General features: G+C 69.7%; 1 protein-coding gene and 1 long non-coding RNA gene across 10 annotated transcripts in view; one reads left to right on the top strand and one right to left on the bottom strand.

Moving 5' to 3' along the window:
• The window catches only part of SLC4A2 (solute carrier family 4 member 2), an 86,997-nt gene that overhangs the window by 30,876 nt on the left and 32,358 nt on the right, over nucleotides 1-23,763 (top strand). For 8 of the 9 annotated variants that reach the window (XM_050942423.1, XM_050942425.1, XM_050942424.1 and 5 more), the window contains exons 2-3: nucleotides 9,967-10,112; nucleotides 22,903-23,068. In XM_050942423.1, coding sequence (XP_050798380.1) covers nucleotides 10,053-10,112; nucleotides 22,903-23,068 — 226 coding nt within the window. In that variant the 5' untranslated portion in view covers nucleotides 9,967-10,052. Of the gene's footprint in view, nucleotides 1-3,205; nucleotides 4,438-9,966; nucleotides 10,113-22,902; nucleotides 23,069-23,763 lie in introns of those variants that run through there. The other variant, XM_050942427.1, reaches the window with a different exon arrangement.
• LOC127045967 (uncharacterized) overlaps nucleotides 23,234-23,763 on the bottom strand; it is a 30,435-nt gene continuing 29,905 nt past the window's right edge. Inside the window, exon 3 of the long non-coding RNA XR_007772884.1 lies at nucleotides 23,234-23,639. This is a non-coding gene — a long non-coding RNA (uncharacterized LOC127045967). The remainder of the gene's footprint in view (nucleotides 23,640-23,763) is intronic.

Here is a 23,763-nt window from a genome sequence, read left to right as displayed (position 1 = left end):
GGGGCAGGCACTGGCTGTGGGGACGGGGCAGGCGCTGGCTGGGGGGACAAGGCAGGCGCTGGTGGGGCGGGGCAGGCGCTGGCGGGGCGGGGCAGGCGCTGGCTGTGGGGTCTGGGGCAGGCGCTGGCTGTGGGGGACGGGGCAGGCGCTGGTGGGGCGGGGCAGGCGCTGGCTGTGGGGTCTGGGGCAGGCGCTGGCTGTGGGGAAGGGGCAGGCGCTGGCTGTAGGGTCTGGGGCAGGTGCTGGCTGTGGGGGACGGGGCAGGCGTTGGCGGGGCGGGGCAGGCGCTGGCTGTGGGGACGGGGCAGGTGCTGGTTTTGGGGGACGGGGCAGGCGCTGGCTGTGGGGTCTGGGGCAGGCGCTGGCTGTGGGGACGGGGCAGGCGCTGGCTGTAGGGTCTGGGGCAGGCGCTGGCTGTGGGGGACGGGGCAGGCGCTGGCGGGGCGGGGCAGGCGCTGGCTGTGGGGACGGGGCAGGCGCTGGCTGTAGGGTCTGGGGCAGGCGCTGGCTGTGGGGGACGGGGCAGGCGCTGGCGGGGCGGGGCAGGCGCTGGCTGTGGGGACGGGGCAGGCGCTGGTTTTGGGGGACGGGGCAGGCGCTGGCTGTGGGGTTTGGGGCAGGCGCTGGCTGTGGGGATGGGGCAGGTGCTGGCTGTGGGGGACGGGGCTGGCGGGGCGAGGCAGGCGCTGGCTGTAGGGTCTGGGGCAGGCGCTGGCTGTGGGGGACGGGGCAGGCGCTGGCGGGGTGGGGCAGGCGCTGGCTGTGGGGTCTGGGGCAGGCGCTGGCTGTGGGGTCTGGGGCAGGCGCTGGCTGTGGGGACGGGGCAGGTGCTGGCTGTGGGGGACGGGGCAGGCGCTGGTGGGGCGGGGCAGGCGCTGGCTGTAGGGTCTGGGGCAGGCGCTGGCTGTGGGGGACGGGGCTGGCGGGGCGGGGCAGGCGCTGGCTGTAGGGTCTGGGGCAGGCGCTGGCGGTGGGGTCTGGGGCAGGCGCTGGCTGTGGGGACGGGGCAGGTGCTGGCTGTGGGGGACGGGGCAGGCGCGGGCGGGGCGGGGCAGGCGCTGGCTGTAGGGTCTGGGGCAGGCGCTGGCTGTGGGGACGGGGCAGGTGCTGGCTGTGGGGGACGGGGCAGGCGCAGGCGCTGCGGGGCAGGCGCTGGCTGTAGGGTCTGGGGCAGGCGCTGGCTGTGGGGTCTGGGGCAGGCGCTGGCTGTAGGGTCTGGGGCAGGCGCTGGCTGTGGGGTCTGGGGCAGGCGCTGGCTGTGGGGATGGGGCAGGTGCTGGCTGTGGGGGACGGGGCAGGCGCTGGCGGGGCGGGGCAGGCGCTGGCTGTAGGGTCTGGGGCAGGCGCTGGCTGTGGGGACGGGGCAGGCGCTGGCTGTGGGGGACGGGGCAGGCGCTGGCTGTGGAGGACGGGGCAGGCGCTGGCGGGGCGGGGCAGGCGCTGGCTGTAGGGTCTGGGACAGGCGCTGGCGGTGGGGTCTGGGGCAGGCGCTGGCTGTAGGGTCTGGGGCAGGCGCTGGCAGGGTGGGGCAGGCGCTGGCTGTAGGGTCTGGGACAGGCGCTGGCGGTGGGGTCTGGGGCAGGCGCTGGCTGTAGGGTCTGGGGCAGGCGCTGGCTGTGGGGACGGGGCAGGCGCTGGCTGTGGGGTCTGGGGCAGGCGCTGGCTGTGGGGTCTGGGGCAGGCGCTGGCTGTGGGGACGGGGCAGGTGCTGGCCGTGGGGGACGGGGCAGGCGCTGGCGGGGCGGGGCAGGCGCTGGCTGTAGGGTCTGGGGCAGGCGCTGGCTGTGGGGACGGGGCAGGTGCTGGCCGTGGGGGACGGGGTAGGCGCTGGCGGGGCGGGGCAGGCGCTGGCTGTAGGGTCTGGGGCAGGCGCTGGCTGTGGGGACGGGGCAGGTGCTGGCTGTGGGGGACGGGGTAGGCGCTGGCGGGGCGGGGCAGGCGCTGGCTGTAGGGTCTGGGGCAGGCGCTGGCTGTGGGGACGGGGCAGGCGCTGGCCGGGGGAAGGGACCGACGGACCCTGTGTGTGCGCTTGCTGGTGCCAGGGCTCGGAGCTCTGCTGTCGCGCTGCCTGCCAGCCCGGTTCTGCACAACCTGGCTCCCTCTCCCTGCCCCCGACCCCCGGCAGGACTCAAGGGGGCAGGGGTGAGACAGGCATTTGTTCTGGCATGTGGGGTGCTGGCACTGCCCCTCTCTCCTCCCTCCCCATTTCCTTGGCTCTGTGAGAGGCTCTGGCTGGGGGCCTGTCCCGGGGAGGGGGGCTGAGGGGCGGGGGCTCGGGGTCAGCAGCTTCCCTGCCCCCCCTCCCCCCCGGGAATTCTCATCTGGACGAGCGCTGCAGAAACCTTGGCACCTGCTCGTGCTGGCACGAGGCTGGTGTGGTACTGCCAGGCTCACTGATCCCTGGGGAGGAGAGGAGCTCAGCTCAGCCAGCCCTGCCCACGGGGTAGCCACCCTGAGCCCTGCTGTGGGTCAGGAGAGAGCTCCCTCCACCTCCAACGGCCTGCACCACTGGGAAATACCTGCGCTCCATTTTCAGGCTCCCGGCTACTCCAGTCGCAGCCCATCCCGGGCAGGGCGCTGGGGGGCACAGGGCGTTGGGGGGCGCAGGGCGCTGGGGGACACTGGCTGGGTGGAGGCCTCTGACTCTCACCTTCTGTGCCTGGTGGCACTGCCAGGGGCTCAGAGCCCTGCTGGTACCAGCTGCAATCTCCCCCACGCTGCTTCTCCAGCCTGTGCTGCTGCCTGGAGATGTGTGGGGCAGGGACAGCTGCCTGGCCAGCGTCTCCTTGGGGAATCCCGTGTCCCCGCCTGGCCCAGCCAGCCCTGGAAATAGCGACTAAGGTGTCCAGTCACTTCTTCCCAAGGATCCTGGCTCTCCTTCCCCTGGCACCTCGGACAGCCCAAGCCCTGGGGCCTGACAGCTCACCCCAGCCCGCAGCCCTGGGGCCTGACAGCCCACCCCAGCCCGCAGCCGTGGGGCCTGACAGCCCTCCCCAGCCCCCAGCCCTGGGGCCTGACAGCTCACCCCAGCCCGCAGCCCTGGGGCCTGACAGCCCTCCCCAGCCCCCAGCCTTGGGGCCTGACAGCCTTCCCCAAGCCCACAGCCGTGGGGCCTGACAGCTCACCCTAGCCCCCAGCCCTGGGGCTGACAGCTCACCCTAGCCCCCAGCCCTGGGGCCTGACAGCCCTCCCCAGCCCGCAGCCCTGGGGCCTGACAGCTCACCCCAGCCCGCAGCCGTGGGGCCTGACAGCTCACCCCAGCCCGCAGCCGTGGGGACTCCTCAGATGGGGCATGTGTCACAGAGTCAGCTCCTTCCCTGGGGGGGATGAGGGGGCTGGGACGGTACAGTAGGCAGGAGCTTGGGTTTGAACGAGGGACCCCAACTTGCTGCCTGGCCCAGCTCCCCCCAGAGGGCTCTGGACAGCAATAGGTGGTGAGGGAACCCAGCCCAAGGGCTACGTGCCCCACATTTGAGGTGGGCCGTTCCCAGAGGCTCTGTCAGAAAGTGGCTGACTGTGAGGTGGGCCTGGGGGCTCAGCCCACTGGTCTGCGGGAAGGGGCGCCGGGAGCAGCTGGGCAGTGGCGGAGGCTGCAGCTGGCAGGGGTGATGCAGTGAGGCAAGGGAGGGCAGAGCCGTCCAGGGAAGGGTCTGGGCTGAGCTGGCTCCAGGCATCTGGGTGCGTCTGGGCGGCTGCTTCTTGTGGTGTCCCTGTCACAGGTGAAGGTGCCTGCCCGTCCTTCGGGGGAGCTGCCCTTGGCACCCCAGCTCAGCAGGTGCGTGGAAAGGGCAAGTGCATTCCTAAGTACCCAGGGACTGGCAGCAGGTCTGGGAGCCTGGCCACACAGTGCCCTCTGCCCTGCTGCGTGCTGGGCTCCCCAGAATGCACCCCAGCCTGCTCCAGAGACGCCCATGGGCTGGCATGAGGGCAGAGGCCGGGCCTGGGCAGGCATCATGGGCCTCCTGGGGCATGCTGGGGACTTTCGCTGAGTCTGGCTTGGGGAGCACCCTGGGTGTGCTCAGCCCAGCCCCAGCCTCATTCAGCCCCTCTGGGCAGCACCGCTGGAGACACCCAGCAGCCCTGGGGCTGCTGCTGCTGCGGTGTGCCCAGGAAAGGGCCCAGCACGAGCCCTGACCATCCGCTCCCCTGCGCCCTGTGCAGGGCAAGGGCTGATGCCGGCTGGGGCAGGGGAGGGGAAGGTCCTTGGCAGTCAGTCAGGCCCAGGCCCAGGCCCGGGGAGGAGCTCCCATGATGAGGGCTGGGTGAGTAACCCATGTGAGGGCCAGTCATCAGTCGTCACCTTCCTCCTCAGCTCCTGCCAGTCACGTGTCTGCACCTCATGGGACAATAAATCCTGGGGAGGATGTTACATCCTGCAGATGGGACTGTCTGGTCGCAGGGTCAGCGGCAGCTGGGCGCGGGGATCGGCAGAACTGGGTACTGGTGGAGACTGGGCGCAGGGATCGGCAGAACTGGGTACCGGTAGAGGCTGGGCGTGGGCGGGGCTGGGTACTGGTGGAGGTTGGGTGCGGGGATCGGCAGAGCTGGGTACTGGTGGAGGCTGGGCGCGGGTGGGGCTGGGTACTGGTGGAGGCTGGGTGCGGGGATTGGCACAGCTGGGTAGTGGTGGAGGCTAGGCGCAGGGATCGGCAGAGCTGGGTACCGGTGGAGGCTGGGCGTGGGCGGGGCTGGGTACTGGTGGAAGCTGGGTGTGGGTGGGGCTGGGTACTGGTGGAGGTTGGGCGCGGGGATCGGCACAGCTGGGTACCGGTGGAGGCTGGGCACGGGGATCGGCAGAGCTGGGTACTGGTGGAGGCTGGGCGCAGGGATCGGCAGAGCTGGGTACCAGTGGAGGCTGGGCACTGGTGGAGGCTGGGTGTGGGTGGGGCTGGGTACTGGTGGAGGCTGGGCGCGAGGATCGGCACAGCTGGGTACCGGTGGAGTCTGGGCACTGGGATTGGCCGAGCTGGGTACTGGTGGAGGCTGGACTCGGGGATCGGCACAGCTGGGTTTTGGTGGAGGCTGGACTTGGGGATTGGCACAGCTGGGTACCAGTGGAGGCTGGGCGCAGGGATCGGCGGAGCTGGGTTCTGGTGGAGGCTGGACTCGGGGATCGGCACAGCTGGGTACTGGTGGAGGCTGGACTCGGGGATCTGCAGAGCTGGGTTCTGGTGGAGGCTGGGTGCGGGCGGGGCTGGGTACCGGTGGAGGCTGGGCACGGGGATCGGCACAGCTGGGTACCGGTGGAGGCTGGGCACGGGGATCGGCAGAGCTGGGTACCGGTGGAGGCTGGGCGTGGGCGGGGCTGGGTACTGGTGGAGGCTGGGTGTGGGTGGGGCTGGGTACTGGTGGAGGCTGGGCGCAGGGATCGGCAGAGCTGGGTACTGGTGGAGGCTGGACTCGGGGATCGGCACAGCTGGGTACTGGTGGAGGCTGGACTCAGGGATCTGCAGAGCTGGGTTCTGGTGGAGGCTGGGTGCGGGCGGGGCTGGGTACCGGTGGAGGCTGGGCACGGGGATCGGCAGAGCTGGGTACCGGTGGAGGCTGGGCGCAGGGATCGGCAGAGCTGGGTACTGGTGGAGGCTGGGCGCAGGGATCGGCACAGCTGGGTACCAGTGGTGGCTGGGCGTGGGCAGGGCTGGGTACTGGTGGAGGCTGGGTATTGGTGGGGCTGGGTACTGGTGGAGGCTGGGCGCGGGGATCGGCAGAGCTGGGTACCGGTGGAGGCTGGGCGCAGGGATTGGCCGAGCTGGGTACTGGTGGAGGCTGGGCGCGGGGATCGGCACAGCTGGGTACTGGTGGAGGCTGGACTTGGGGATCAGCACAGCTGGATTCTGGTGGAGGCTGTACTCGGGGATCGGCACAGCTGGGTTCTGGTGGAGGCTGGACTCGGGGATCTGCAGAGCTGGGTTCTGGTGGAGGCTGGACTCGGGGATCTGCAGAGCTGGGTTCTGGTGGAGGCTGGACTCGGGGATCGGCACAGCTGGGTTCTGGTGGAGGCTGGACTCGGGGATCTGCAGAGCTGGGTTCTGGTGGAGGCTGGGTGCGGGCGGGGCTGGGTACCGGTGGAGGCTGGGCACGGTGATCGGCACAGCTGGGTACCAGTGGTGGCTGGGCGTGGGCGGGGCTGGGTACTGGTGGAGGCTGGGTGTGGGAGGGGCTGGGTAGTGGTGGAGGCTGGGTGCGGGGATTGGCACAGCTGGGTACCGGTGGAGGCTGGGTGTGGGGATTGGCACAGCTAGGTACCAGTGGAGGCTGGGCGCAGGGATCGGCAGAGCTGGGTACTGGTGGAGGCTGGACATGGGTGGGGCTGAGTACCGGTGGAGACTGGGTGTGGGGATCGGTGGGGCTTGGTTCTGGTGGAGGCTGGGCGCGGGTATTGGTGGAGCTGTGTACCGCTGGAGGCTGGGCGCAGTAATCGGCAGAGCTGGGTACTGGTGGAGGCTGGACATGGGTGGGGCTGAGTACCGGTGGAGACTGGGTGTGGGGATCGGTGGGGCTGGGTTCTGGTGGAGGCTGGACATGGGTGGGGCTGAGTACTGGTGGAGGCTGGGCGCTGGGATTGGCAGAGCTGGATATCGGTGGAGGCTGGACGCAGGTGGGGCTGGGTTCTGGTGGAGGCTGGGTGCGGGGATCAGCGGAGCTGGGTACTGCTGGAGGCTGGATACGGGCACTGAAGACTAGCAGAGGCTGGGTTGGCATCTGGTGACATGGAGGGCAGGGGCCCATAGCTCACGGTGGGGCCATCGCAGGGGCCCGTAGCACATGGAGGGGCTGTCGCAGGGGCCCGTAGCACGATGGGGGCGTTGCAGGGGCCCGTAGCACACGGAGGGGCCGTCGCAGGGGCCTGTACCTCAGAGCGGGGATGTTGCAGGGGCCCGTAGCATGATGAGGGATTCACAGGGGCCCGTAGCTCACGGTGGGGCCGTCGCAGGGGCCCGTAGCTCACGGCAGGGCCATCACAGGGGCCCGTAGCTCACAACGGGGCCGTCGCAGGGGCCCGTAGCACGATGGGGTGTCACAGGGCCCGTATCTCACGGCAGGGGTGTCGCAGGGACCTGCAGCTCATGGCGAGGGCGTCGCAGGGGCCCGTAGCTCATGTCGGGGCCGTTGCAGGGGCCCCTAGCCCGATGGGGCTGTCACAGGGGCCTGTAGCACATGACAGGGCCATCGCAGGGGCCTGTAGCTCACAACGGGGCCGTCGCAGGGGCCCGCAGCACAATGGGGTGTCACAGGGCCCGTATCTCACGGCAGGGGTCGCAGAGGCCTGTAGCATGATGAGGCATTGCAGGGGCCCGTAGCTCGTGGCAAGGCTGTCGCAGGGGCCCGTAGCTCATGGCGAGGCCGTCGCAGGGGCCCGTAGCTCATGGCGGGGGCGTTGCAGGGGCCCGTAGCACGATGGGGCTGTCATGGGGGCCCATTACACTCGGCGGGGCCATCGCAGGGACCTGTAGCATGATGGGGCTGTCACAGGGGCCCATAGCACCCGGCGGGGCCCTTGCAGGGGCCCGTAGCTCATGGCGGGGGCGTTGCAGGGGCCCGTAGCACACAGTGGGGGCATTGCGGGGGCGTCGCAGGTCAGGACCTGCAGCTGCTGCTCTCTATGCCTAGAGGAAAGAGGGGAAGCCCCTGGCTGGGCTCGTACCCCAGGTCTGCTTGGTGCTATCAGCGCGTGCAGATCCTGCTGTGGCCGCTGGGTCTCTCCCTTCAGCCCCAGCCTTGCCACCATGGCGGTTGGGGCGGGTGGTTGAAGGGGAATGGGACCCAGCCTGGAGACGCAGCTGGGGCTGGCTGGGGGGTTCTTTGCTGTGGGAAAGCTCCCTGCCCCTCCTCCCCTCCTTGGGTCCCAGCTCCACTGCCCAGACCGGATCCCCCCTAAGCTGGGCTGCCTGAGCCCCATGCTTCCCCTGCCCCGCAGTCCCCCTGCCCATGCCAGGCTGCCATGGCCCTGCCCCAGCTCGGGAGGCTGTGGGATCCCTGTCCAGCGCCTGGTGCTGGGCGACTTGGGGGTCTGGCTCTGCAGAGGCAAGTCCCCGGAGGGGCTGGAGACTGGCCTAGAGGCTGCTGGACGTGGCTTCCCCATGGCTCAAAGGCAGGGTGGGGGGCTGAGGCCCCAGGCCTGGGCTGCCTAGGGGGACCAGGAGGCTGGCCTGGGAGGGGTTGTGGGGGGATGGGCCCTTCTGGCTGTTGGTGCAGCCTGTAGGGGCTGGGGAGGGGAAGGGGCCGTCGGAGCCCAGCCCTGCCATCACTCTCAGCTGGCAGGCCTGGGGGCAGCCTGGTGAAGGGAATGGGGTCAGCAGCACCCTGCCCTGGGCCATCTTCTGTCCTGCTGCTCCAGGCGCCTCAGCACGCCGGAAATAACCGGCCTGGGGCTTGCTGAGGGGCTGTGCCAGGCCCCGGTCCCAGGTGTGTGTGTCCGCCAGGCTCTCCAGGCTGGGGTGGGGGGGGGGCTGTGCCAGGCCCTGGGCGGGGGGCAGCTCACTCTGGCCTGTTATTTTCCCCTTAGTGAAGCTGTCATGTTGCCAGTGGCCCCTCAGCTCGCAGTTGGGACCCTGGGACTGGGCATCCCTGCAGGCAGAGCTGTGAGCCAGGCCCCGCACCACAGGCCGGGGCCTGAGGCCTCCTCAGAGCACCAGCCTGGGGACAGAAACCCCTGGGGCTTGGGCCCCCCTCCGCCTCTGCTTCACGTGGGGCCTGGAGATGCTCCAAGTGCATCGCATCCTGGCAGCAGGAAGAGGAGCTCCGGCCCCCCCTGCTCCCTCCCTCTCCCCCTCCCCAGTTCCCTGCCCCTCCACTCCCTGCCCCCCTGCTCCCCAGTTCCCTGCTCCCTGCCCCTCCTGCTCCCCAGTTCCCTGCCCCCCAACCTCCTGCTCCCCAATTCCCTGCCCCTCCTGCTCCCCAAGTCTCTGCCCCTCTGCTCCCTCCCCCTCCTGCTCTCCAGGCCCCTGGCCCCCTGTTCCCTGCCCCTCCTGCTCCCCAGGTCCCTGCCCCCCTGCTCCCTGCCTCCCGCTTCCTGCCCTCCTGCTCCCCAGGTCCCTGCCCCCCTGCTCCCTGCCTCCCGCTTCCTGCCCTCCTGCTCCCCAGTTCCTTGCCCCCCTGCTCCCTATCCCCCTTTCCTCCCTCTGCCGAAGCTGGCAGGCTGCGGGCTGTGGGGTGGGGCTCAGGAGGGGTCTATGGGGCGGGGCGGGCGCAAGGGTTGCTCTGTCTCAGCGCGAATGGGCCTGTGCCCCAGCCTGCCCCCATGGCTGCACCGGCCTGCGCTAGCTGGGGACCCCGCTCCCACTCGCTGCCCTGCTGCGTTTCTCTTAGCGCCTGCTCTGTCCTTCGGGGCCTCGGGGCCAAGACAAACCTGGCTGGAGCCTCCGCCCTCTGTGCAGCCGGCCCCTCTGTTTTCCTTTGCTCGCTGCCTCTGTCCTCCTGCTGCCTGGCCTGGCCAGCGCCCCCCTCTCCCCTGCCTGGGAGCGCAGCCGTGGGGCTGGAGACCTCGCTCCACACAGCACGGCTGCCCCTCCGTGGGGAGGAAGACAGTGAGGGAGCCACAGCATATTGGGTCCCATCCGCTGGCACCCAAAGTGTGGCCTGCTCTGGAGTGGGGCCCAGGGCAGTGGGGATGGCGTGGGCGATGGGAGAGACACTGGATCAGGTTTGGCCCATCGGGGGCACCCTGGGGACCTTCGCTCAGCAATGGGGACAGGGAGTCATGCTCCCCCGGGCACAGGACAGGGAGAGGGGAGGGGAGTCGTCCCACGGACACAGGGCTGGGGGAGGGGAGGGGAGTCGCCCACCCTCATGGCACAGGGCTGGGGGAGGAGAAGGAAGTGCACCCCTCCGGGGCACAGGGCTGGGGGAGGAGAGGGGAGTCACAGGGGTGAGAGTGACACCGAGGGGAGGGGAAGCCATGCCAAGGCCCAGGCTGGCATGGCTGTAGGTGACACAGGCCCCCCTTCTGCTCTCTCCTCTGCCCAGGTGATGCTGCCCCCACATTTCATTCTGAGCCCGAGTGAGAAAGAGAAGGGTTAACGGGCCCGGGCACCGGCCACTCGGCCTGCACCATGAGCCGCTGCCAGGTTTCCTCCAGGATTCACCACATCGTCTCCTCTGCCTTCGAGAGTGTAAGTAGCTGGAGCTGCCCCCGGACCACAGGGCAGAGCCAGTGGCCGAGCCGTAGGGCACGTGTGAAGAGTCGGAGGCTCCTGGAGCGGTGCTGAGAGGCTCGGCACTGCCCGTCACGTGAGCAGCTGCCGTCCAGTGTTTTACTGGGGACTGGGCCCAGCAAGCTCAGCCCTGGGGTCACCCCATGCCCTGCGGAGGGGTGAGGATCAGCCCCAGAGAGGGCTCCTCTCATGAACCCACAGGCTCAGGGCTGCACCCCCAGCTTTGGGATGGTCTCTGGGAGGCCCCTTCACTGGCCCAGCCCCCTGGGGGTCCTGTTCTGCCTCCAGGGTGAGCCACGCGGCCTCATCACTCCCTAGACTGGCCCTCTGGACCTGAACCCATCCCCCCGTGAGCTCCAGGCAGCAAGTCCCCCGAGACAGCCCCTGAGGGAGACTCGGCCGCTCTCAGGGATCAGGGCCCCTCACCCAGCCCCAGCAGGGCCACTCCCAGCGTAGGCACAGCCGGGTTCACTCGTTAGCTGGCGCCCGGCCTAGGGGCCCGTTGGGCAGCCCGGGGCAGTGAAGGGTGAAGCAGGGTCCGTCCTGGCCAGCCCCGAGCCCAGCCTGGCTGTGGGGAACCCTCGGGTCCGGCTCCGTCCGTCTGTCTGTGCGGCCTCCTTGGTCAGAGTCCAGGTGAGAGCCCTGACTGCTTCCCGTGACCCCTATGTAACCCCCCGCCCCCATCCCTATGTTCTCCCGCCGGGGAGCCTTGTTCAGCCTTGGGGGCATGGGTTGCTGGGTGTCCATGTCCAGGCGATTGGATTTCCCGTTGTCTCATGCTGCACTGAGCTGGGAACCAGGCCCAGCCAGGGGACACCCGTGCCTGTGTCTCAGCCGGCCCTGAGAGCAGACGGGCCCCTCCTGCCCCAGGGCAACAAGGCAACTTATGGGGAAACTGAGGCACAAACAGCCTTCATAAAAATATTATCAAATATTCCCACTTGGTCACAGCTCCCACTGTGTTGCATGGCTGGGTGTGTGGGGCTCCCCTCCCCCCATTCTGTGGGGCCCAGCTCTGTGCTGCGGGGTGGGTTTGTGTGGCCATTGGCCTTTCCCCCAGGCTGATGTGTGGCCTCGCAGCTGCCCCACATATCTCTTGAGCCTCCTTGAAGGCAGAGCCCTTTGGCTCCCCAAGCTGCTGGTTCAGTTCTCCATTGCAACCAACTCACCACAGCAGCACCTGGGCCTCTGGGCGGCGGGGACCTTGGTTCAGCATTGGCCTGAAGCCCCCCCCAGTGTTGATGGGGCCCCGCTCTGGCTCGTGGCTCTGTCGCTCACCGTGCCCGAGCCCTGCTGCCCCTGGGCGCCTGTCCCGCACGGAAGCTGGTTGCCGGGTTATCTCCTCGGCGCGTCTGCAGGTAGCAAGTTAATGATTCACATTGGGAGCCCAGTCACTGGGCACCGGGCCTGGGCCATTGGGCCAGCTCCCCATTGCCGAGGCAACAGCTGGCACGTGATGCGGGTTGGGGCCTGCCACGCTCCCTCCTGCCCCTCCGGCCTCCTCTGGGCGGCTCCTGCTGCCATGGACTTTCTGCTGGGGTGCCAGGTAGGACACGCCTGGGCCCGGGAGAGGAGCTGCCGTGCCTGGTGGCTGCCTCCTGCAGCTCCTGGCACACACTGGGCTGTGGGGCTGGGCCACAGAGACCAGCCAGAGGCAGCAGCGCAAGGCATGTCCAGCCCCCCAGCACTGGGGGCTCTAGGGCTATGCTGGCTGGGGGCTGCTTTGGCCTGGGCGGCTGGGCTAATGAATGGGGCAGTGAGACAGGGAAGGCATGGGGGAGGGGCTGGGATGTGGGGCAATGAAGAGAGGTGGGACAGCAGGGGAGGATATGGGGCAGTGAGGGTGTGGGGCAGGCAGTGGGGCTGGGGGCTGGGCTGGGCAGTGAGGTTGTTGGGCAGGCAGAGGGGCTGGGGTCTGGGCAGCGCAGTGAGGATGTGGGGCAGGCAGTGGGGTGGGCAGAGCAGAGAGGATGTGGGGCAGGCAGTGGGGTGGGCTGGACAGTGAGAAAGTGGGGCCGAGCAGTGAGGTGGGCTGGACAGTGAGGATGTGGGGCAGGCAGTGGGGTAGGCAGGATAGTGAGGATGTGGGGTAGGCAGTGGGTCTAGGGGCTGGGCTGGGCAGTGAGGATGTGGGGAAGGCAGTGGAGTGGGCAGCACAGTGAGGATCTGGGGAAGACAGTGGGGTGGGCTAGACAGTGAGGTTGTGGGGCAGGCAGTGGGGCTGGGGGCTGAGCTGGGCAGTGAGGATGTTGGGCAGGCAGTGGGGCTGGGCGCTGGGCAGCGCAGTGAGGATGTGGGGCAGACAGTGGGGTGGGCAAAGCAGTGAGGATGTGGGGCAGGCAGTGGGGTGGGCAGGGCAGTGAGGATATGGGCAGTGAGGAGGTGGGGCCGAGCAATGAGGTGGGCTGGACAGTGAGGATGTGGGGCAGCCAGTGGAGCTGGGGGCTGGGTTGGGCAGTGAGAATGTGGGGTAGGCAGTGGCGTGGGTTGGGCAGTGAGGATGAGTGGTAGAGGAGTGGGGTGGGCAATGATGATGTGGGGCAGGCAGTGGGGTGGGCAGGGCAGTGAGGATGTGGGGCAGGCAGTGGGGCTGGGGGCTGGGCTGGGCAGTGAGACTGTGGGGCAGGCAGTGGGGTGGGGTCATTAGGGAACATGGTGAGGACCAGATGGGGAGGTTGGAGGACACGGAAGGGGTTGGGCAGAGATGTTGGGGGTCTCAGGGGGGTGGGGCAGGGAGGTCGGGGGTCATGGCAGGTGTGGGATGGGGAGGTCGGTGTCGTGGTGCGGAGGCTGGTGTCATGCGGGGGTGGGGCGGGGAGGTCGGGGGTCACAGTGGGGTGGGATGGGGAGGTCGGTGTCGTGCAGAGGTTGGTGTCATGCGGGGGTTGGACAGGGATGTCGGGGGTCGCAGTGGGGTGGGATGGGGAGGTCGGTGTCGTGGTGCGGAGGTTGGTGTCGTGCGGGGGTTGGGCAGGGATGTCAGGGGTCGCAGTGGGGTGGGGCAGGGATGTCGGGGGTCACGGAGGGGGTGGGATGGGGAGGTCGGTGTCGTGCGGAGGTTGGTGTCATGCGGGGGTTGGGCGGGGAGGTCGGGGGTCGCAGTTGGGTGGGATGGGGAGGTCGGTGTCGTGGTGCGCAGGTTGGTGTCATGCGGAGGTTGGGCAGGGATGTCGGGGGTCGCAGTGGGGCGGGGCGGGGAGGTCGGGGGTCGCAGTGGGGTGGGATGGGGAGGTCGGTGTCGTGGTGCAGAGGTTGGTGTCGTGCGGGGGTTGGGCAGGGATGTCGGGGTCGCAGTGGGGTTGGGCAGGGATGTCGGGGGTCGCAAAGGGGTGGGATGGGGAGGTTGGTGTCGTGGTGCGGAGGTTGGTGTCGTGCGGGGGTTGGGCAGGGATGTCAGGGGTCGCAGTGGGGTGGGGCAGGGATGTCGGGGGGTCACGGAGGGGGTGGGATGGGGAGGTCGGTGTCGTGGTGCGGAGGTTGGTGTCATGCAGGGGTTGGGCAGGGATGTTGGGGGTCGCAGTGGGGTGGGATGGGGAGGTCGGTGTCGTGGTGCAGAGGTTGGTGTCGTGCGGGGGTTGGGCAGGGATGTCGGGGGTCGCAGAGGGGTGGGATGGGGAGGTCGGTGTCGTGGTGCGGAGGTTGGTGTCGTGCGTGGGTTGGGCAGGGATGTCGGGGGTCGCAGTGGGGTGGGATGGGGAGGTCAGGGTCGCAGTGGGGTGGGATGGGGAGGTCGGTGTTGTGGTGCTGGAGGTTGGTGTCATGCGTTGGTTGGGCAGGGATGTTGGGGGTCGCAGTGGGGTGGGGCGCGGAGGTCGGGGGTCGCAGCGGGGTGGGAGGGGGAGGTCGGTGTCGTGGTGCAGAGGTTGGTGTCGTGCGGGGGTTGGGCAGGGATGTCAGGGGTCGCAGTGGGGTGGGATGGGGAGGTTGGTGTCATGCGGGGTGGGGCGGGGAGGTCGGGGGTCGCAGTGGGGTGGGAGGGGGAGGTCGATGTCGTGGTGCAGAGGTTGGTGTCGTGCGGGGGTTGGGCAGGGATGTCGGGGGTCGCAGTGGGGTGGGATGGGGAGATTGGTGTCATGCGGGGGTGGGGCGGGGAGGTCGGGGGTCGCAGTGGGGTGGGATGGGGAGGTCGGTGTCATGGTGCGGAGGTTGGTGTCGTGCGGGGGTGGGGCGGGGAGGTCGGGGGTCGCAGTGGGGTGGGATGGGGAGGTCGGTGTCGTGGTGCGGAGGTTGATGTCGTGCGGGGGTTGGGCAGGGATGTCGGGGATCGCAGTGGGGTGGGGCGGGGAGGTCTGGGGACACGGTGGGGTGGATGGGGAGGTCGGTGTCGTGTGGGCGTTGGGCAGGGATGTCGGGGCTCGCAGTGGGGTGGGATGGGGAGGTCGGTGTCGTGTGGGGGTTGGGCAGGGATGTCAGGGGTCTCAGTGGGGTGGGGCGGGGAGCTCTGGGGTCACGGCAGGTGTGGGATGGGGAGGTCGGTGTCGTGGTGCGGAGGTTGGTGTTGTGTGGGGTGTCGGGGGTCACAGTGGAGTGGGCTGGGGAGGTCGGTGTCGTGGTGCGGAGGTTGGTGTCGGGCGGGGGTTGGGCAGGGATGTCGGGGTCGCAGTGGGGTGGGCTGGGGAGGTCGGTGTCGTGGTGCGGAGGTTGGTGTCGGGCGGGGGTTGGGCAGGGATGTCGGGGTCGCAGTGGGGTGGGATGGGGAGGTCGGTGTCGTGTGGGGGTTGGGCAGGGATTGTCAGGGGTCTCAGTGGGGTGGGACGGGGAGCTCTGGGGTCACGGCAGGTGTGGGATGGGAAGGTCGGTGTCGTGGTGCCGAGGTTGGTGTTGTGTGGGGTGTCGGGGGTCGCAGTGGGGTGGGCTGGGGAGATTGGTGTCATGCGGGGGTGGGGCGGGGAGGTCGGGGGTCGCAGTTGGGTGGGATGGGGAGGTCGGTGTCATGGTGCGGAGGTTGGTGTCGTGCGGGGGTAGGGCAGGGATGTCGGGGGTCGCAGTGGGGTGGGGCGGGGAGGTCGGGGGTCGCAGTGGGGTGGGATGGGGAGGTCGGTGTCGTGGTGCGGAGGTTGATGTCGTGCGGGGGTTGGGCAGGGATGTCGGGGATCGCAGTGGGGTGGGGCGGGGGAGGTCTGGGGGACACGGTGGGGTGGATGGGGAGTTCGGTGTCGTGCGGGGGTTGGGCAGGGATGTCGGGGCTCGCAGTGGGGTGGGATGGGGAGGTCGGTGTCGTGTGGGGGTTGGGCAGGGATGTCAGGGGTCTCAGTGGGGTGGGACGGGGAGCTCTGGGGTCACGGCAGGTGTGGGATGGGAAGGTCGGTGTCGTGGTGCCGAGGTTGGTGTTGTGTGGGGTGTCGGGGGTCGCAGTGGGGTGGGCTGGGGAGATTGGTGTCATGCGGGGGTGGGGCGGGGAGGTCGGGGGTCGCAGTTGGGTGGGATGGGGAGGTCGGTGTCATGGTGCGGAGGTTGGTGTCGTGCGGGGGTAGGGCAGGGATGTCGGGGGTCGCAGTGGGGTGGGGCGGGGAGGTCGGGGGTCGCAGTGGGGTGGGGATGGGGAGGTCGGTGTCGTGGTGCGGAGGTTGATGTCGTGCGGGGGTTGGGCAGGGATGTCGGGGATCGCAGTGGGGTGGGGCGGGGAGGTCTGGGGACACGGTGGGGTGGATGGGGAGGTCGGTGTCGTGTGGGGGTTGGGCAGGGATGTCAGGGGTCTCAGTGGGGTGGGGCGGGGAGCTCTGGGGTCACGGCAGGTGTGGGATGGGAAGGTCGGTGTCGTGGTGCCGAGGTTGGTGTTGTGTGGGGTGTCGGGGGTCACAGTGGAGTGGGCTGGGAGGTCGGTGTCGTGGTGCGGAGGTTGGTGTCGAGCGGGGGTGGGCAGGGATGTCGGGGTCGCAGTGGGGTGGGATGGGGAGGTCGGTGTCGTGTGGGGGTTGGGCAGGGATGTCAGGGGTCTCAGTGGGGTGGGGCGGGGAGCTCTGGGGTCACGGCAGGTGTGGGATGGGAGGTCGGTGTCGTGGTGCCGAGGTTGGTGTTGTGTGGGGTGTCGGGGGTCACAGTGGAGTGGGCTGGGGAGGTCGGTGTCGTGGTGCGGAGGTTGGTGTCGGGCGGGGGTTGGGCAGGGATGTCGGGGTCGCAGTGGGGTGGGATGGGGAGGTCGGTGTCGTGTGGGGGTTGGGCAGGGATGTCAGGGGTCTCAGTGGGGTGGGGCGGGGAGCTCTGGGGTCACGGCAGGTGTGGGATGGGGAGGTCGGTGTCGTGGTGCCGAGGTTGGTGTCATGCGGGGGTGGGGCGGGGAGGTCGGGGGTCACAGTGGGGTGGGATGGGGAGGTCGGTGTCGTGCAGAGGTTGGTGTCATGCGGGGGTTGGACAGGGATGTCGGGGGTCGCAGTGGGGTGGGATGGGGAGGTCGGTGTCGTGGTGCGGAGGTTGGTGTCGTGCGGGGGTTGGGCAGGGATGTCAGGGGTCGCAGTGGGGTGGGGCAGGGATGTCGGGGGTCACGGAGGGGGTGGGATGGGAGGTCGGTGTCGTGCGGAGGTTGGTGTCATGCGGGGGTTGGGCGGGGAGGTCGGGGGTCGCAGTTGGGTGGGATGGGGAGGTCGGTGTCGTGGTGCGCAGGTTGGTGTCATGCGGAGGTTGGGCAGGGATGTCGGGGGTCGCAGTGGGGCGGGGCGGGGAGGTCGGGGGTCGCAGTGGGGTGGGATGGGGAGGTCGGTGTCGTGGTGCAGAGGTTGGTGTCGTGCGGGGGTTGGGCAGGGATGTCGGGGTCGCAGTGGGGTTGGGCAGGGATGTCGGGGGTCGCAAAGGGGTGGGATGGGGAGGTTGGTGTCGTGGTGCGGAGGTTGGTGTCGTGCGGGGGTTGGGCAGGGATGTCAGGGGTCGCAGTGGGGTGGGGCAGGGATGTCGGGGGTCACGGAGGGGGTGGGATGGGGAGGTCGGTGTCGTGGTGCGGAGGTTGGTGTCATGCAGGGGTTGGGCAGGGATGTTGGGGGTCGCAGTGGGGTGGGATGGGGAGGTCGGTGTCGTGGTGCAGAGGTTGGTGTCGTGCGGGGGTTGGGCAGGGATGTCGGGGGTCGCAGAGGGGTGGGATGGGGAGGTCGGTGTCGTGGTGCGGAGGTTGGTGTCGTGCGTGGGTTGGGCAGGGATGTCGGGGGTCGCAGTGGGGTGGGATGGGGAGGTCAGGGTCGCAGTGGGGTGGGATGGGGAGGTCGGTGTTGTGGTGCTGGAGGTTGGTGTCATGCGTTGGTTGGGCAGGGATGTTGGGGGTCGCAGTGGGGTGGGGCGCGGAGGTCGGGGGGTCGCAGCGGGGTGGGATGGGGAGGTCGGTGTCGTGGTGCAGAGGTTGGTGTCGTGCGGGGGTTGGGCAGGGATGTCAGGGGTCGCAGTGGGGTGGGATGGGGAGGTTGGTGTCATGCGGGGGTGGGGCGGGGAGGTCGGGGGTCGCAGTGGGGTGGGAGGGGGAGGTCGATGTCGTGGTGCAGAGGTTGGTGTCGTGCGGGGGTTGGGCAGGGATGTCGGGGGTCGCAGTGGGGTGGGATGGGGAGATTGGTGTCATGCGGGGGTGGGGCGGGGAGGTCGGGGGTCGCAGTGGGGTGGGATGGGGAGGTCGGTGTCATGGTGCGGAGGTTGGTGTCGTGCGGGGGTGGGGCGGGGAGGTCGGGGGTCGCAGTGGGGTGGGATGGGGAGGTCGGTGTCGTGGTGCGGAGGTTGATGTCGTGCGGGGGTTGGGCAGGGATGTCGGGGATCGCAGTGGGGTGGGGCGGGGAGGTCTGGGGACACGGTGGGGTGGATGGGGAGGTCGGTGTCGTGTGGGCGTTGGGCAGGGATGTCGGGGCTCGCAGTGGGGTGGGATGGGGAGGTCGGTGTCGTGTGGGGGTTGGGCAGGGATGTCAGGGGTCTCAGTGGGGTGGGGCGGGGAGCTCTGGGGTCACGGCAGGTGTGGGATGGGGAGGTCGGTGTCGTGGTGCGGAGGTTGGTGTTGTGTGGGGTGTCGGGGGTCACAGTGGAGTGGGCTGGGGAGGTCGGTGTCGTGGTGCGGAGGTTGGTGTCGGGCGGGGGTTGGGCAGGGATGTCGGGGTCGCAGTGGGGTGGGCGGGGAGGTCGGTGTCGTGGTGCGGAGGTTGGTGTCGGGCGGGGGTTGGGCAGGGATGTCGGGGTCGCAGTGGGGTGGGATGGGGAGGTCGGTGTCGTGTGGGGGTTGGGCAGGGATGTCAGGGGTCTCAGTGGGGTGGGACGGGGAGCTCTGGGGTCACGGCAGGTGTGGGATGGGAAGGTCGGTGTCGTGGTGCCGAGGTTGGTGTTGTGTGGGGTGTCGGGGGTCGCAGTGGGGTGGGCTGGGGAGATTGGTGTCATGCGGGGGTGGGGCGGGGAGGTCGGGGGTCGCAGTTGGGTGGGATGGGGAGGTCGGTGTCATGGTGCGGAGGTTGGTGTCGTGCGGGGGTTGGGCAGGGATGTCGGGGTCGCAGTGGGGTGGGGCGGGGAGGTCGGGGGTCGCAGTGGGGTGGGATGGGGAGGTCGGTGTCGTGGTGCGGAGGTTGATGTCGTGCGGGGGTTGGGCAGGGATGTCGGGGATCGCAGTGGGGTGGGGCGGGGAGGTCTGGGGACACGGTGGGGTGGATGGGGAGTTCGGTGTCGTGCGGGGGTTGGGCAGGGATGTCGGGGCTCGCAGTGGGGTGGGATGGGGAGGTCGGTGTCGTGTGGGGGTTGGGCAGGGATGTCAGGGGTCTCAGTGGGGTGGGACGGGGAGCTCTGGGGTCACGGCAGGGTGGGATGGGAAGGTTCGGTGTCGTGGTGCCGAGGTTGGTGTTGTGTGGGGATGTCGGGGGTCGCAGTGGGGTGGGCTGGGGAGATTGGTGTCATGCGGGGGTGGGGCGGGGAGGTCGGGGGTCGCAGTTGGGTGGGATGGGGAGGTCGGTGTCATGGTGCGGAGGTTGGTGTCGTGCGGGGGTAGGGCAGGGATGTCGGGGGTCGCAGTGGGGTGGGGCGGGGAGGTCGGGGGTCGCAGTGGGGTGGGATGGGGAGGTCGGTGTCGTGGTGCGGAGGTTGATGTCGTGCGGGGGTTGGGCAGGGATGTCGGGGATCGCAGTGGGGTGGGGCGGGGAGGTCTGGGGACACGGTGGGGTGGATGGGGAGGTCGGTGTCGTGCGGGGGTTGGGCAGGATGTCGGGGCTCGCAGTGGGGTGGGATGGGGAGGTCGGTGTCGTGTGGGGGTTGGGCAGGGATGTCAGGGGTCTCAGTGGGGTGGGGCGGGGAGCTCTGGGGTCACGGCAGGTGTGGGATGGGAAGGTCGGTGTCGTGGTGCCGAGGTTGGTGTTGTGTGGGGTGTCGGGGGTCACAGTGGAGTGGGCTGGGGAGGTCGGTGTCGTGGTGCGGAGGTTGGTGTCGAGCGGGGGTTGGGCAGGGATGTCGGGGTCGCAGTGGGGTGGGATGGGGAGGTCGGTGTCGTGTGGGGGTTGGGCAGGGATGTCAGGGGTCTCAGTGGGGGGGGGGGGGGCAGCTCTGGGGTCACGGCAGGTGTGGGATGGGAAGGTCGGTGTCGTGGTGCCGAGGTTGGTGTTGTGTGGGGTGTCGGGGGTCACAGTGGAGTGGGCTGGGGAGGTCGGTGTCGTGGTGCGGAGGTTGGTGTCGGGCGGGGGTTGGGCAGGGATGTCGGGGTCGCAGTGGGGTGGGATGGGGAGGTCGGTGTCGTGTGGGGGTTGGGCAGGGATGTCAGGGGTCTCAGTGGGGTGGGGCGGGGAGCTCTGGGGTCACGGCAGGTGTGGGATGGGGAGGTCGGTGTCGTGGTGCCGAGGTTGGTGTTGTGTGGGGTGTCGGGGGTCGCAGTGGGGTGGGCTGGGGAGGTCTGGGGACACGGTGGGGCTGGGTTGGGGATGGCGAGGATGGAGGGGGTCCATGTGGGGTCACGGCAGGGTGAGGAAGTGGGAGGGGCTGCACATCAGGCCCTCGCGGTGACAATGACGGAGGGGCAGCACTGGCAGGCTGGGGGCAGTTGTGCCAGGCAGGGGGCACTGCCTTCCTCCCACAGCCCCCAGGCAGCCCCCCTGTGCCCCCCGCTTTGGGAAGGGCCATGTCCCGGGGAACATGCTCCGTCCAAGGTCGGGGGGTGGGGGTCAGGACCCAGAGGCTGCTCCTGGCTTGGCTAGTGCCCATGCCAGGCCTCGGGAGAAGGGGGAGCCTGCTCCCCAGCACAGCATCCCTGGGAGAAGGGGGGCCCAATGGGGTGAGGGCTCTGGGGCCCCTGCCCTGCCCCACGGCACAGGCGTGGGACTCACCCGGAGATGCTCGGACGAGCTGGGGAGAGCCGCTCCCACGCAGAGGGCACCTTCAGGCATGTGCCGGAGCTGGCGGCCGGCGGCCCTGACGCGGGGAGCCTCCGTCAATATTTGGAGTGGCACCGAGAGAAGGAGCCGCCTGTCACCTCCCGCTGCTCCCGTCCTTCCCGCGGCCGCGACCTTCCCGGGTCGGCAGAGCCCCATAAAGCTCCGCGCCGGCTGCCTGGCTGGCGGGGCTGGAGCGGGGTGCAGGGAGCAGCAGCAGCTTGGCCCTGTCCCCACGCTGCCTGCCGACCCCCCCATGGCTCAGGTAGGAGAGGGGCAGGGCCCCCCGGCACAGCGTGGGGAGCAGACACCGCACCTCGCTCGGGCTGCTCTCCCTCTGCGTGAGGGACAGGCTGAGCTCTGGCATGGGGAGGGGAGAGGAGACACAGGGCTCCATCGTGCGGGGGGGAGACGCAGGGCTCCATCGTGGGGGGGGGAGACGCAGGGCTCCATCGTGCGGGGGGGAGACGCAGGGCTCCATCGTGGGGGGGGGGAGACGCAGGGCTCCATCGTGCGGGGGGGAGATGCAGGGCTCCATCGTGGGGGGGGGAGACGCAGGGCTCCATCGTGGCCGGGGGAGATGTAGGGCTCCATCGTGGGGGGGGGGGAGACACAGGGCTCCATCGTGCGGGGGGGGAGACGCAGAGCTCCATCGTGGCCGGGGGAGATGTAGGGCTCCATCATGTGGGGGGGGAGATGCAGGGCTCCATCGTGTGTGGGGGGAGACTCAGGGCTCCATCATGTGTGGGGGGAGACTCAGGGCTCCATTGTGGCGGGGGGAGACGCAGGGCTCCATCATGTGGGGGGGAGACACAGGGCTCCATCACTGCGGGGGTTGGAGGAAAGCTGAGACACGGGGCTCCGTCCCTGGAGGGTGTGGGGCTGGAGGGGAGAGGAGAGGAGACGTGTGAGGCTCGGTCGCCGGGGGGGGCCGAGAGGGAGACGAGACTGTGGGGCTCGGTTGCCGGGGAGGAGGGAGATGAGATGTGTGGGGCGTGGTCGTGGGGAGAGGGGATACGAGACGTGTGGGGCTCAGTCGCTGGCGGGGGGGGAGAGAAAATGTGTGGGGCTCGGTTGCTGGAGGGGGAGACGAGATGTGTGGGGCTTGGTTGCGGGGAGAGGGGAGACGAGACATGTGGGGCTCGGTTGCTGGAGGGGGAGACGAGACGTGTGGGGCTCGGTCGTGGGGAGAGGGGGATATGAGACGTGTGGGACTCAGTCGCGGGAAGCGGGGGGACGAGACGTGTGGGGCTCGGTTGCTGGCGAGGGGAAGACGAGACGTGTGGGGTTCGGTTGCTGGCGGGGGTTGCTGCCCCAGTAGGGTGGCCCGAGTGGGGAGCATGCTGCAGCCAGCCCCACAGGACCCCCAGAGCCGGCTGTGTGGAGCACGTGACCTGCCCGGCATCGGTGTTAGCCCCTCGGGGCCCTGGCAGGGCAGGAGCTGGCCAGCGGGTACGTGGGAGGGGAACCCACCAGGGCAGCCAGGGGACACAGTGCTGGACGGGCACCGACTCGGCAGTGCTGGCCCCAATGCCCCAGTGCCGTGCTAGGGCCGCTGGGCTGCGAGGGGTGGGGGGGACTCGGTGGGGGGCGCAGGGCTGCAGGGAGAAGGGTGGGGGCTCGGCAGAGGGCGCTGGGCTGCAGGGAGGCTCAGCGGGGGGGTGCTGGGCCACAGGGAGTGGGGTGGGGGCTCGGCAGGGGGCACTGGGCTGCGAGGGGATCTCAGCGGGGGCTCGGCAGGGGGCACTGGGCTGCGAGGGGGACTCAGCGGGGGGGTGTTGGGCCGCAGGGAGCTGGATGGGGGCTCAGCGGGGGGCTGCAGGGAGTGGGGTGGGGGCTCGGCAGGGGCACTGGGCTGCGAGGGTATCTCAGCGGGGCTCAGCAGGGGGCGCTGGGCTGCAAGGATGGGTTGAGGGCTCGGCAGAGGGCGCTGGGCTGCGGGGGGGACTCAGCGGGGGGGGTGCTGGGCCGCAGGGAGTGGGGTGGAGGCTCGGCAGGGGGCACTGGGCTGCGAGGGGATCTCAGCGGGGGCTCGGCAGGGGGCACTGGGCTGCGGGGGGGACTCGGGGGGGGTGCTGGGCCGCAGGGAGCTGGATGGGGGCTCAGCGGGGGGCTGCAGGGAGGGGGGCGGGGGCTCAGCGGGGGGCTGCAGGGAGGGGGGCGGGGGCTCAGCGGGTGGGTGCGACTCGGGGGGGTGCTGGGCCGCAGGGAGCTGGATGGGGGCTCAGCGGGGGGCTGCAGGGAGGGGGGCGGGGGCTCAGCGGGTGGGTGCTGGGCCGCAGGGAGCCTGGTGGGGGCTCGGCGGGGTGCTTGGCAGGGGCGCTGGGCTGTAGGGATGGGGTGGGGGCTCGGCGGGGGGTGCTGGCCCCAGGAAGGCTGGGGGTGCTTGTGGCGGGGCATTGGGGCTGCGGCGCTGAGCTGGGGCTCCCCTCTGTCCTGTGTTTCCTCAGCCGGAGGCGGACGCCCTGGGCCCCGGCTCACCCGCGGCGGTGGAGGAGGAGGAGACGGACCTGAACAAGACGCTGGGGGTGGAGCGCTTCGAGGTGATCCTGCACGACTCGCACCCGCGCAACGGGGAGGAGGCCGGCCGCAGCTACGGCGAGGAGGATTTTGAGTGTGAGTGGGGGCAGGGCCCGTGGGGCGGCACCAGGCTGGTTCGTTGGCTCCTGGACACCTGTGAGGAGATGCTCTGGCCTGGCCAGGCAGCGCCCGCAGTCACAGGGCAACGCGGTGGGGGCAGCACGGGGACGATGGGGGGCAGGGGAGGCGGGCAGGTGTCACGGAGTCCCCGGGCGATGCTCTGGAACTGCTCCCCACCAAGCCAGTCAGGACTTTGGGGAGCCTCCTCTCCCTCGGAGCAGACTGTCTCCAGGGCAAGAAGCTCACACGGCTTCACCTCCTGGGTCTCTCCTTGGAGCATTCAGCATCCTCTGCCCCTCCGTGCGCTTCCCACAGCGAGTCGCCCCAGTGGGGTCCTGGGGAAGCCAGAGGGTCCTGCCCCCCCACTTTGCAGTCAGACGTGACTCTCAGCCAGCCAGTAACACAGAGGTTTATTCGATGACAGGAACAGGGTCTAAAACAGAGCTTGTAGATACAGAGAACCGGACCCCTCGGCCGGGTCCATTCTGGGGGGCAGTGAACCATCAGTTGCTAGGAGACAGAGTGCCAGGCATTTAGGTGCACTGGCCTTTGCTCTGCAGCAACCACACACCCTTATCCCACCACCTAGATACCTAAGAACTGCAGAGGGGACACTGAGGCACCCACACAGTATTCGGAGAAAACATTAAGAACAGTCCGAGTTCGTCACA

The sequence above is a fragment of the Gopherus flavomarginatus genome, chromosome 2, assembly GCF_025201925.1.
Source record: "Gopherus flavomarginatus isolate rGopFla2 chromosome 2, rGopFla2.mat.asm, whole genome shotgun sequence".
Lineage (NCBI taxonomy): Eukaryota > Metazoa > Chordata > Testudines > Testudinidae > Gopherus > Gopherus flavomarginatus.
The sequence above is the reverse complement of the archived record's forward strand: the minus strand, read 5'-3'. Positions and strand labels throughout refer to the sequence as shown.